The sequence below is a fragment of the Phallusia mammillata genome, chromosome 1 (genome assembly GCF_965637545.1).
Source record: "Phallusia mammillata chromosome 1, kaPhaMamm4.hap1.1, whole genome shotgun sequence".
NCBI classification, from domain to species: domain Eukaryota; kingdom Metazoa; phylum Chordata; class Ascidiacea; order Phlebobranchia; family Ascidiidae; genus Phallusia; species Phallusia mammillata.
Genome location: NC_137252.1, coordinates 26,021,980 through 26,036,201, shown reverse-complemented (window position 1 = coordinate 26,036,201; position 14,222 = coordinate 26,021,980). Strand labels below are relative to the sequence as shown.

Genomic DNA, 14,222 nt, shown 5'->3' with positions numbered 1-14,222 from the left:
TATGATGTTATATACATTTGATTTATTATTGAGACGTGGCCAAATGAGGCAAGAAAGACAGCAGTACAATTTATTAAAGCAGAACCAAATAAGCAACATAAAACGTCATTGATTGGAAGATCATATCTAAATTTTATACAAAAAAAACTGTCACTGGTGTATCTAAATAGAAAATGTTCTTACTAAGAAACAACTGGAGGCATAAGTTATAATAAAAGGTACGATGTTTTCCGATAACGTTCATGAATCAAAATCGGACCTAAAATTTGACAATTCGCACAAAATTAATAGTGTGTACGATCTACTAAAACGTGTTTAAAATAGAAGTGTTCAACTAAACTTGAACATATAGCCTGGATTATTCTTTGACATCGTTTTTCGTTGTGTGCTAGTTTACATTTAGTAACAGTCTAAACTCACAGGCGACGTATTTCACATTGTAACATAAACATAACAGACATGGTTGCAATTTAAAAGGGAAAGTAAAGTTCTAAGTGGTTTAGTAAATATTTCGTTTTGAAAAGTTTTGGTTCATCGCAGTCATTCTTCATCGTGTTTCCATACGCTACAGGAATAGGATAAAGTTGCAGGTTTTCTGTTTGATTAAAACCGCCTGTCTATGAATCTAGACAAGTCCTTGAATATGAACTCAGTACAACAGTTGTCCTGTAACCCAGTGATTTTCAACCGGTGTTCCAAAGATAGTCAGGTGTTCCGCGAGAAATTTGCTAGTTTGAATATTGGATTCTAATGTTTTAGACTTCTATGGTTCTACCAGTGTTTCAAGTCTAATCACGGAACACCCAGTGCTAGGCGAATATTGTTTCTAGGTACAATACTAGTTTTAATGTTACGTTTTCATAAAACCTCCCACTAACTTCAATAGCGCTATACGAGCGTTTTCATCCGTTGCAGTGATTACGTGATGTGCGATTTAGCGGTTCCCGCCATTTAGAGTTTTAGTGTCTCCTTGAGCCTAGTTGTTTCATTGCATCAAAATTTCCTTTGGTGTTCCGCAAAATTATTTTAATGCATGAAGTGTTCCGTGGCTCAAAAAAGGTTGAAAAACACTGCTCTAACCTAAGTTCCATATTTGTTAAATCGTATGTGTTTCTCCCTGTTTTGTAAGTATTAACTCATAACAAAAGTGTATGTGTTAACTCATAACAGGGATTTAAGTCGTGCCGGCTTTCGGGCTGTAATTTTCGGCCAGTCCATAGGGGAAGTGCGTTGTGAAATTTGGGTACCGTCTTATGATGCAATATCCCAGATTAAGTATTTACGGCGCAGCTGAATAAGTCAGGAAAGTCAGCATTTGATGTTGAGCGGGAAATAAGGATGCAATGCAGTTTACTTTAGCGTTTACACTTTTACCGTTTGTATATTATTACAATTTTAATTTGGATACTACTAACTTAATAACAGCAGAAACAAAAAGTGTAACAGGCTGATTAAAAGCAAGATATATTGGCGATAGAAAGTAACACAGTGGTAGGCTAAAAGTGGTCACGTAAAATTATTACTATAGTGTCAAGTGGTCAAACGAACTTCAAAGATAAGCAATGTCGACTCTAAGCGTGTGTCGTGCTTGTTGGTATCTACGTCGTACTATTGGGTTGGTTTTGTAGTTGCTCAAACTTTGGGTTCAGTTGTCCCAAAATTATTTGCACTTTGCTGCAAATCCCAGTATTGTTGGTGATGTTAACCACGTCGCAAAAAGGGCCCACAGCTAAAGTCGTAACCAATTTTATGTAATTGAGAATAATAATTGTCTTTATTCCTAATACTTCTGGAAGTTCCAGATAAAACATCGATGTTTTGACAGAAACGAATACCAAAAAAGGCTGGAGGAGCAATGTAAGTCTCTGGGCTAGATAAACTCCGCGAACTTATTTGTAATCCGGCAAAGCAAACAATTTGGCGTCGACCACATAAACACAGGAAGCACGATGTATTGCGTGTTCAAAATACTGCGTGCATGAAACGAAAACCGGAAATAAACTTAAAGATGGAAGTGGCATAATATTTACTAATTGCGCCTTGGTGTGTTTTTACAGTTCAAAAATAGGATTTGCTCAGAATTATTTGCATGATGTCAATACCATTGGTATCAGTGACAATACTGTCCATCGCAACTCTTATAATTTCCACACCATGCCACGGAGCAAATCAGGTGATTCTTACTTGTGGTGGCAACAATGAAGATCCTATACCAGGTCCTGCTGGTTCTCCAGGAAAAAGAGGTCCTCCAGGAATGACTGGACCACGTGGTTTGCAAGGAGTCAAAGGAGAACAAGGAGCAAATGATACTTGGAGGGATGCTTTTGACAGAATAGAAGCAAAAGTGGAGTTGTTGGAAAATAATCTTCAGAGCGCCCTGGGTGTGTAAAGTTGTCAGATAGTAGTGTAACACAGTTTTCAATCATAATGTATTGTGTAGAATTGCAACATATCAAAGTTAAGTTCTTAACCATTGTTTGTTTTGTTACCTTTTGTCATATTTTACAGAAACTATCGCTCGTTTGCAGTCAACAAGTTGTAAAGATGCAAAAAGTAAAGGTTTCAACAACAGTTGTATTTTATCGCTCAACTTACCATATCCATATCAAGGATATTGTGACATGGAAACAGACGGTGGTGGATGGCTGGTAAGTTGCTTTATAATAAATTCATCGTAACCAACGCAAGCTGTCTACGTGATACAAATACAATTTTAGGTTGTACAGAAACGATACGACGGTTCGACTGATTTCTACAGAGGTTGGGATGAATACGAAAGAGGATTCGGTTCACTGAGTGGAGAGTTTTGGATTGGTAACTAAGCGTTTTATGTCTCAAACAAATTAAGTCTTTAACACTTTTTTTGTGCTCAATTAGTACCATGTTATTAACCTTTAAATCAGGGGTGTCCAACACGTGGCACGCGTGCCAAAAGTGACATGCAGAGCATTTGAAAATGGCACGCAAGCTTTTGCACATTTAGATGGTAAGCATTAGGATTTGTCAAGCAATTTTTTTTATTGATTCTTTTTGGCATTTATTCTAACTTCAGTAAAGATGATCAGTATCAAGGTTACACAAACCCACTAATTAAATTGTTCATTTTTTCATCCGATCCGTCTACTTTTAGGCGCTTGAAACTGTCGAATTCTGGATAATCCCGGACCTTTATGCTGTCGTATTATATTCCATGTTATATGGATTTGGTATGCTATGAAAGGTTTCTGGAGTATGTATCATAAACAAGTTTACTCGCATTTGACGACAGATTTTTTTCTACCGTTAAGACGTTTAAGACATGGTTTGGAAAAAGTACCAAACGTTGGCACGCGAGTATATTTTGAAACCTAAATTGGCACGGCGGTGTTTTCGAGTTGGACACCCCTGCTTTAAATCAAGTACTTCATGTTTAATTGAGACAAAACTCATTTATAAAAACCCTATAGTTTTATATCACTTTGTAACAACCTTGCACTCTCTATGCACCAACTCGGCACTTTAATGTTTGTTCAAGTTTAAACACTTTCAGTGGTCGCTTATTTCGCACATAAAAATTACCGCTTCAGAATATGATGTAGCTGCAGCTCGGTTAGTCATGAACAACCAATAGTGCCATCCAATATTTTGCGCTTCGTAACGTTTTAACGTTGCGCAACTGCTCTCGGCCTGGTGACTGTTCAATACGCCATTGAGTCGCTATGTGTTCTTTAACCATTAAGCGAAATAAAATCAAACCAACTGATGTTAAGAAGTGCATTATGCTAATTTATGCTTATTATGTTTAGCAGCTAAATCGTAAGATGTTATGTGTGTACGATTCGAACCTTGGAGGTTAAGCCTTTACAGAGCGATATCAAGTTCTAAGCAAGTATAAAATAATAAATATCCGTTTGTTTATTATTCGCAGGTTTACAGTTGATGCATAAACTCACAGCTTGGAAACCTCACGAACTTCGAATTGATTTGGAAAATTTCGATTTAACTAAAGTTTACGCAAAATACAGGTAAAAGAAATATTTGTGTATTACATACAGCCAAGGTTTAGCAAGAAACATAAAAAATGTAAACATAGGAGGTTTGCTGTGTTAAATTTTGCCATCACCTTTCATACAAAAACATGAAAATACGCGTGTAATTATTTCCCAAATGCCTGTAAAAGTTTAAGCATAATACAAAAAAGTCTTTTAGTTTCTAATAAAAGCGGCTTAGTGCGCTTTTTGGATCATTTAAACCCGGAAAAAAAGTTTCCTTTATGTGTAGTGAAGATCTAACAATACATATTTCCAAAACTCATTTTCTGCTTTGTGTGTGTTGCAACGAAACACGCAAACAGATTTACATTAAACATGTTGCAAATACTTTATTTTACAGCGGATCTTTTTCTTTTCAAATTTTAATAATGTTTTACGTCATTTTTTTGTAAAACAGTAACTTCAGCATTGGATCTGCTGACACTTTTTACCGCTTGACTGTTGGAGGATACAGTGGTGATGCAGGTATGTTCTGTTAAACTTGCCAGGGCCGAAAGTAAAAGTTTTGGCTATATTATGAATTATATGTATAACCTAGTTATTCCCATGAAAATAGCTACTGGTGTTGTTTTATGTGTATTTTTTGATACGAAGCCTTCATTTTTTGTTTACGTTACAGCAACTTTGTAGCAATCAAAATTAATGTTTCGATAAGATGTTTACAAATACAAGATTGTCTTGTAAAAAAATATAATCTACTTTTATCACGAGTGCTTACAATTTGAACAAACAAAACATTTATGTTTACGATGATTAACATTTCTTGTGTTTTCAGGAGATAAATTGAGTTACCACAATCAAATGGCATTTACAACAAAAGATCAAGATCACGATCAATATATTGGTTCTAATTGTGCGGTACAATATGTTGGAGCTTGGTGGTATAAAAGTTGTCATTCTTCAAATTTAAATGGAAAATATTATAATCAAGAAACAACTAACTCCAAGTCAAATAGATGGAATCCTGTTTCACGAAAACGTTCGGAAATAAAAATCAGACCCATAAAATGAAAACTTCCTTCAAAATTTTAAAGCTACTAAAACTTGTACATAATTGTTAAGTTAAACCAGAAAGTTAGTATTAAATATTTTTTTCCTAACGCATTTTTACATGCTTCATTCAATATTAGACAAAGTGTCATTTTGTGTTTAGTATTTTAGCAACAGCTGCAGTTCATCTTCAAAAATAAATATACTAAAAGTGTTTGTGTATAAGGTTATAAGTTGCTTTGTAATAAACAGATCGTTAAGCAAGAAGGTGTATAGTTTGTGACAGTCAAATGTGTGGTTATGCTCCAATAGCATGTTCCAAATCGGGAGGTCTTCCATTTAATCAAAAAGGTGATTTAGGGATTTTTAAAACGAGGTTGCAAAAACAATTGCAAGTGGGAAAGGGTACCGACAAATGTCATAATAATAAAACAAGCAATTCGACATATGTGTGGCTACTTGGAACAATAATATGGAAATTCGTTAGGATTGCAAACGTGAATGTGATAATGTATATCAGGTGTGGCCAACACGTCGATCGCGATCGACTGGTCGATCGCCTGCTTTTGACTGGTCGATCGCCACTAAATTCTCCACAACTTATCAAACGCTTATTAATTGAAAAACAAACTAAATAACATAAAACAGCACTTCTGACATTTTGACACAACGCACAAATGTGCAATCGGACAATAATTATGTAATTGACACTTTCTTTGTTGCGTAACAATTGTTATTTTGGCACCAAATTGTGTCGTAACATCTACAATGCTTTGTCGTCACAACTTGAGTGTTTGCTTCAACGAAGCAGTTGCTATTGATTGGGGGGATTTAAAAGTTCCCACTGAATACTTTGATAAAAATATGTACGTATGCGACGTTTCATTGTTGTAAGAACTACGTGATGCTTGACAATAAAACTCATGACTATAAATAACTGTCAATCAAATCTCATGCTGATATTTTCATTATTGCTTTATGTTACTGGCAGCCTAAATCACGACTGATCAGTCGATCGCGTACAATTAGGAAAAATTTTGTCGATCTTAACGACTGGCAAGTTGGCCACCCCTGATGTATATGATCCAATATCTATGATTTACCATCAAGGCATGCCCCAACGAGGAAGAAACCCAGTAGTATATTTTATTAAACATTAAGCAATAAGAGCAGCATATTTATATGAAAACAATTTATTATTAAGATCAAAAGTAGCTAGCTAAAGGTCACTTGCTGAAGGAACAATTAAAGTTAACTTGAGCTAAAACTGATGCTGTTTCAAATGATTTGTGGTCTTTAATTTGACGTCAATCCACACATAAACCTGAAACTAAAACGATATTTCAAATGTATAGTTTAAATTAGGATTTTGTCGTTTAAATTACGTACCTCGGCACAAGCTATAAACCAAGCCAATACAAATAAAAGAGGTATGCCACCGACCTTGTCTGGACAAAGTCCTGGAAACTGCACACAGATGCCTTGCACCTCAGTTCGTTTGTTTATTCCTTCTGAAAATCACAAAGATGGAAAAGAAAAAGCAGACTAAAATCAACCAGTGCGGTTTTATATATACCCGGATAAAGGAGTTAAATCGTATACCTGTGCTTGCTATTGGCACTAGCACAATTCCAATACAAAGCAGCGTCCAATCACAGCACAGGACAAAGCACAAAGTTAAATTGCGTAACCACCATATCACAAAAATATTTCAAGTTCAAACACGGTTTTGTATTTCAGTTAATTCAAAAAATGTTGCATCATTTAAATTCCTTGCGAGATAACAAGGTAAAACGAATGAATTACGTAAGCAACGATTGCAAAATTTGCACAAATAATTTCGCTACCGCTACAAGTGTTCAAAATAGGCTACTAACTAGAATAATAAAACAGCAAAAAGAGATTAAAAATCAAGGTCAAATATCATTGAACTACAAGGTTAAAGCTTTTTTTTCTTTTGTGGCGTTTTTGCCTTATCTTTTTTACTGTTTTAAAAAATCTTTTTTACAAACGTTGGTGAATGATGTCCGTTCATTTTTTACAATGACTAAGATATTCATAACAACTCTTCTCATTTTTACGACTTACAATTATAACAAAATAAACTCAAAATGTTGAACGTGGCATACAAAATCACCTCGCGCACCAACCTTGCCAGCACACATGTTGGAATTTTGAGTGCTTTTGCATTGTAAGGATTAGCTACAGCTGCAGGTTTTCTGTTTTGCTGAAATATGTAGGAAATTCATTAATGTTGCGAACAAGTGGTTTAATCAGTGTCACAAGTCTAGTCGAGTTTTTAATGGGTCAATTTTGCGAATTATTTCATTGAATTGGAGTTCTCAAAACAAATCCAACGTGTACGACAAATATATCAAGTATTGTGGCGAGCTTACGATGTCCTTAAAAGTTGGGTAAGAAACAACATTTTCGTCAGTTTAGTTGTCATACGAACAAAAAGTTATCTTTTGTCGGTTTAAGTTACTGCAATGATTGTTGGCCTCGTGGCTTGGTAATCACCAGAAAAAGTAAGACAAACAACTGGATTTACAACACAGGAGGCATAAAGACTGTGTAATGACAAACAGTACTATGTCACAATGTAGACGTTCATGCAAAAAGCATGTTGCTTTAGGACTGTATAGGTTATGTGAGTTGTATTATAGAAATGTATCATACAAACATGAGCCTGTTTACATTTGTTTATTTCAGTTAAAACTACAACGATTTATTTGTAGCACCAGGGTTTGCATCAGGCTGATGCAGCGACTCACTGAACTTTTATTTGTGATTACAGACTCTTTGTGCTGGTAAAATAGTGCTTTATTTTTGTTTAAAAAATACCCCTGGCAATTTTCAATCAATTTTTCTTAGTAAATTTATTATTGCTAGTAATCACGATATTACCACATTTATTGACATTATCATGTTTGTAACGTTTAAAAAGTGGTTTCGAACACAAATGCAATGCGCTTTTTACAGTGCTCTGCATTGTGCGTTACGACTTCGTTGTTGCAGCAATATGAGTTTGGCAAAGGTAAGCTTTGAGTGACGCAGATACAATTGCTTCGTGCTTATTTTACGTCAGTATTTAGTGAAACCACTAAATTTGACCTCAAGCACTTGGCCACCGGAAACACGATGTACTGAGCAATTAAAATTGTCTGCATGTTTCAAGAATCGTGAAAAAAAGAAACAACAAAATGGTAAAACTTCGTTTAATCGTTACTTGTCATGGTTTATTTGTGTGATATTCACACCAAAAAATATTCAGAATTGTTTTGCAATATGTCAACAAATTATTTAATAGTAACAATACTGTGTATCGCGACCCCATTATATCAAGGAGCAAATCAGGTGATACTTACTTGTGGTGGCAATAATGAAGATCCCATACCAGGTCCTGCTGGTCCTCCAGGAAAAAGAGGTCCTCCAGGGATGACCGGGCCACGTGGTTTGCAGGGAGTCAAAGGAGATCAAGGAGCAAATGATACTTGGAAAGATGCTTTCAACAGAATAGAAGCAAAAGTGGAGTTGTTGGAAAAAAATCTTCAGAGTGCTTTGGGTAAGTGGAATATGAAATTTTACTAGATAAAATTGTAAAAAACTATTTTGAATAAACTACCATTTGGGTTTAAAAATACAAATATTTGTGGTCATCTGTTTACTACACCTTGTTTAGTATAATTTCTGCAAATTTACAGAAACTATTGCTCGGTTGCAGTCAACAAGTTGCAAGGATGCGCAAAGTAAAGGTTTCAACAACAGTGGTTTTTTTTCGCTCAGTTTACCGTATCCATATCAGGGATATTGTGACATGGAAACAGACGGTGGTGGATGGCTGGTAAGTTGCTTTATAATACATTCATCGTAAGCAACGTAAGCTGTTTACGTGATACAAATACAATTTCAGGTTGTACAGAAACGATACGACGGTTCGACTGATTTCTACAGAGGTTGGGATGAATACGAAAGAGGATTCGGTTCACTGACTGAAGAGTTTTGGATTGGTAACTAATTAAATCTTTAAAATTTTTAACTTTTTTGTTGTGTTTATAAAATATAAAAGAACAATATTATTAAAACTATAAAGCGAATATTACATAGTCTTTTAATGTGAGACAAATCGTATTTTTCATGAAAATCATTTAACTTTTTGTTGTAAACCAACACGGCACTTTAAAGTTTGTTCAACCTCAAAGGCTTTTAGCTATCGCTTATTCATAAAAAAAACGATTAAAGCTTAACAATACGGTGCAGGTGCAGTGCGTTTAGTCGTCCAGTTAACCCATGTAGTACTAACCCTTCACGGAAATCAAGTTCTAAGCACGTATAAATTCTAATAGATATCCGTTTGTTTATATTTTTTAAAGGTTTGCAGTTGATGCATAAACTCACTGCTTGGAAACCTCACGAACTTCGGATTGACTTGGAAAACTTTGATTCTACTAAAGTTTACGCAAAATACAGGTAAAAGAAATATTTCGGTATAAGCAAACCTAAGGTTTATCAAAAGATATGAAAAATAAAAACAGCGGTAGGTTTGATGTGTGCTGCCATCACGTTTCATACAAAAGAAGAAAAAGTGCGTGTAATTGTTTTACAAATGCCTGTTACAAATGCCAAGGAATACATAATTCCACAATCTCATTACCTGCACAGTGTGTTCTTGTAACAAAGCACACTCTATCATTAAAAACATTTTGAAAATTATTTATTTTAAATCGGATGTTTTCTTTTCAATTTTAATAATTTTCACGTTTTTTATTAAACAGCAACTTTAGCATTGGATCTGCTGACACTTTTTACCGCTTAACTGTCGGAGGATACAGTGGTAATGCAGGTATGCAAAAGTTTACAATCGATAGCAAAAGTTAACCGAAACTGCCCGGTACATTCCGCCTTTTCGGTAAACTAATTTCGACTGCAAGCCCCAATGAAAAGGTGTCGCAAGCATTGGAATTATATTATGAATTATGTGCAGCCTATAATCTTGTCATTCCTATTAAAATATGTATTGCATTTGTTTATGTGTGTGTGTGTTTTTTTGTTACGAATCCTCCACTTTTTGTTTGTGTTACAGTAACTTTGTTGCAATAAAAGTTGATGTTTCGGGACAATGTTTACAAATGCCAGAACGTCTCGTAAAAAAAGATAATCTACTTTTGTCACTGAGTAAAACTAGATGTTTATTTTTAAATCAAACAAACATTTATGTTTACAATGATTAAAGTTATTTTGTGTTTTCAGGAGATAAATTGAGTTACCACAATCAAATGGCATTTACAACAAAAGATCAAGATCACGATCAAAGAAGCACAAATTGTGCGGTGGACTTTGTTGGTGCTTGGTGGTATAAAAGATGTCATTATTCAAATTTGAATGGACAATATTACGACGAACAAACTAATGACGGCAAGTCAAATAGATGGAATCCTGTTTCGCGAAAACGTTCGGAAATAAAAATCAGACCCATAATATAAAAACATCCACCAAAATTGTGAATCTGATATCAATCTTGTACATAAATGTGAAATTATACTACAGCGTTTAGATTGTGTTGTTTTTTTTCAAACGCATAAATTTTCACATGCATGATTCAATGTTTAACCAAGTCACATTTTATGTGTTTAATATTTTAACAACTGGATGCATTATTTAATCTTTAAAAATAAACATAACTCAAGTAAAAGGCACACATAAACTTATACTATAAGGAAGTAAAACGACACACCAACTGTTTTTGAAGGGGCATATTTATATTAGGCTATATATTGCTTCTGTCAAGCTTGAAGATGTCATCCGTAATCTTTACCATGTTGATTGTGTGATGCCATACAGGTTTTAAACTGGTAATACTTTTCAGGTCTATTTGACAGTATTTATTAGTCGCATGCGCAATATCGTTGCACATTTAATTCACTGCCAAGTTGTCGTAAGTTTGTATTCGTTGTGATAGTGTAATAAACTTTGTGCACTTTCGTGGTCTAATATTTGTAGGTGTGGAAAAAGCTGACGACACAAGACTATGGCTTAATTTTTTTGGATATTATATAAGTTATATTTCCAGAATATTAACGTGTAAAATTACCTATGGAAGAACAGTATTAAGTAACTATCAAATGTCGAAAAAATTATAAAAAAGGCAAAAATCGATAAAATTTGTCGAAAGAAGCTCAAAAGAACAAAAAAAATGGTCTAAAACGTCCAGGAACTACATATGTTTTGTGTAGGGTTCAAGTTGATTGGTTTTCCCGGATCACGGACCTGCTTTGACTCAAAACAATGAACTGAGGCCACATTTTTCATGTTCGATAGGAAGTCTGACAACGGCTGGATTACACTTATGCAAGCAACATAGACTTTGCCTGCGAACCTGGTAAAACAGTTTGGTTTACAAATACTTCTTATTTATTTTTATTGCGTGCTATTCTTTTACATGTTCCGGTATTTTCCTTGTTGTTGAAATAATCATAATATGAAACCCACTAATAACGTTATTACAAGTTTTTTAATTACAAATTTTGTTTGTGATCAGTATTTACTAATGCAACTGAGTGGTTTGTTTTCGGACAGTGTGGCCCAACTTTATTTTGTTGCGGGCCAATAAAAATCGGTAACTTACTCCGCTGGCCAAGATCTGACATTTTTGCAGGTAAAACTTTTTTCTGGCACAAACATTATGGTGACTATACACCGTTTTTAATCAATAGATAATGTTATTTTCCTCTTTTTTTGTTATATAAGTAGCAGCCGTTGAAAACATTATGTTTCTACTCTGGCGCAAAAAATGCCCCAACGATTTGTTGACGCAAGAACCCTTTATTACACATAACAATGCCTTGCCATGCGTCACAATAGGATATTTTTGCAGCATTTTGTGTTGTTTAATTAAATCAGTTATCACATTTCAAAACATTAAAAACAAAAATTATAGTTGTTATGAAAACGTCAGAAAAAGTATTCCCGGGCCAACAAAATCATCTCGCGGGCCACAATTGGCCCGCGGTCCTGCAGTTGGACCACGCTGTTTTAGGATATACCGAGGTGGGAAGAACAAAAGCCTTCAGTCGGGAACAAACAGCGGAGCCACGAGCTGGCGACAAAAGCCCCTGTCAAGCAAAAATTGCAACACCAGTCATTGTTTATTTTCAACCACTTTAGTTGCACATAAATTTAAATTACCAAGTAAATGTGACAAAGTTGGCACTCTGCAGTGTCACACCTCATGCCAAACCCAAATTGCAAAAGCGTGGCTCAACATGGGTTACAACTGGATTACATTCCACACTCGAGTTTATTAAAGATCATGCTTACTTTTCATTATATATTACAACAAATCTAGGTAATCAAAGTTTCAAGTATCCGGCCATCAACGAATGATGAATATTGAATCGCCCGTGGAGAATTTCAAACATTGGGGTCAAATAAGCACGTTGCTGAACAATATAGTGACTTTCGTTTTGCACGATATTTGATGAAGTAGCCTATAAACAAGGCCGGATAAAACCTTTTCAAAAAATTAGAAACTTTTAACGGTTGTGCGATTGTGTTAATAATTGGGAATATTCTTTTTATATTAACCAGAATAAAAAATAATTTAAGAGAATTGAACAATTGGATGTGGGCCACAATCACCGTTTTGTTTAGGCCTCCAAAACGTTTAAAAAGTGAAAACAAACCCATTTGTAGTTTGAATTAGGCCTATTAAATTGCAATGCCAATTAAAATCTCCCACTATGAGTTTTGCGGTTTACAATTTGTTGACTGTATTGTCGCAAAAACAATGTCTGTGGCACCAAAGAAGCTGTTCAGCAGAAAACAGGGCAGGTACCAAGTGGCAATTCATTGCATGGAATATATTTTATTGCTTCAGCTTGGATTTCAGCTTGGAGGTTCAGTAGTGAAAAGGCAAGTACGCTTACAAGATTCAAAACTTGCTGAGAGTATAGGAAAGCCAGAATTGCACTGCGTGGATATTTTGGTTTAAAACAAACAGAAAGTAAACTACTTTTTGCACATCCGGATGAAAATTCTGTACATAAAAAAAGTGTTTCGTTGACGAACATTTTTGGAAAAACTATTTAAATTTAAATTAGGAAAAAGTTGTTCTCAAAACCAGGAAAACCATTTTAATTTCCAGTGTAAAAAAATAATAAGACGTGTGTTGGATCAAACATTGCGACAATAAACTTAAGAAATGCCAACCAAAGTTTGCAAATGGACCAAAACTGAATATAGCAAGTGCTCTTTAGAGAAAAGTGGTGTTCAGCAGGCTTTGAAGCAATAAATTCGTTGGAATTCTAAACAGCAGTTTTGAACTACTTGTTCAAATTTATTTGAAGAAATTAAAACATTGCAAGGAAACTAACAAAAGTATTTTGTTCCTTCTAACAACGAAAATAAATTTATAATTTTCGTGCCCTGAACGAGCTAAGATGTACATACATTTGAATTCCGGGGATCAGCCCTAAAGCGCTCATGCAGAGCAGCGATCATAAAATACTTATCCATAAAGGCATCATACCGAACAAAGCTTGCCCCCCAAGCATTCCTATGCGGCAAGGCGTGGACTAGAAAAAGCCTGCGGTTGGACTTTAACACACAATAGGAGGAGCATTTTCGGGACTCACGCTTTACCAAGTGAGCTATACACAGGCTCAGTGGTGAGCCAGCCAAAAGTCAAATCGCAAGTACCGTTGCCTGTCGCAAATGCTGCACATGTCAGCAATGCAGTAGAGCAGGTGTCGGCAACATTTTTGCACTGCGAACCGCTTTTCAAACTGAAATTTTATCAAAGACCGGCTTTAAAAATACTACGAACATTCAGTAATAAAAACGCATAAATTACTTTATCATCCCCGGGATGCAGTGGCAAAATGTTTAAATCATTTTAGCGAAAAAACCTATACGGCCCAGCAACGAACTATTCGCGGATTGGCCACGGGTTACGGACCGCCGGTTGCCGACCACTGTAGTAGACTATCGCCAATTCAACCATTGATCAGTTATAAGATAAATATATACCTTCATACAGGGATTAGTACTGAAGCGTATATATGTATAACAGCGATCACGGGTAGAGTTTTTTCTTGTCTAAATCTAAGTCATACGGGAATGCTTGGGAGACCAGCTTGATTCGGTATTAATAGGCCTGGTGAACTATATTTCACATACGTTCATAGATACAGAGATGATTTC

The 14,222-nt window shown here is 35.3% G+C and overlaps 2 protein-coding genes across 2 annotated transcripts; both read left to right on the top strand.

The window, feature by feature from the left end:
• The first annotated feature begins 2,089 nt into the window (after nt 1-2,089).
• On the top strand, nt 2,090-2,822 carry LOC145209043 (fibrinogen beta chain-like). The gene is made up of 3 exons (XM_080079291.1): nt 2,090-2,381; nt 2,509-2,648; nt 2,718-2,822. The coding sequence occupies exons 1-3, from the start codon at nt 2,090-2,092 to the stop codon at nt 2,820-2,822; spliced, it is 537 nt and encodes a 178-aa protein (XP_079935417.1).
• A 978-nt stretch (nt 2,823-3,800) lies between these two features.
• LOC145209799 (ficolin-2-like) lies at nt 3,801-11,014 on the top strand. The gene is made up of 11 exons (XM_080079946.1): nt 3,801-3,831; nt 3,908-4,004; nt 4,429-4,496; nt 4,807-4,889; nt 8,004-8,058; nt 8,368-8,586; nt 8,726-8,865; nt 8,935-9,031; nt 9,395-9,491; nt 9,797-9,864; nt 10,272-11,014. Exons 1-11 carry the CDS (start codon nt 3,801-3,803, stop codon nt 10,502-10,504), a joined length of 1,188 nt encoding a protein of 395 aa, XP_079936072.1. The 3' UTR covers nt 10,505-11,014.
• The last annotated feature ends 3,208 nt before the right edge of the window (nt 11,015-14,222 follow it).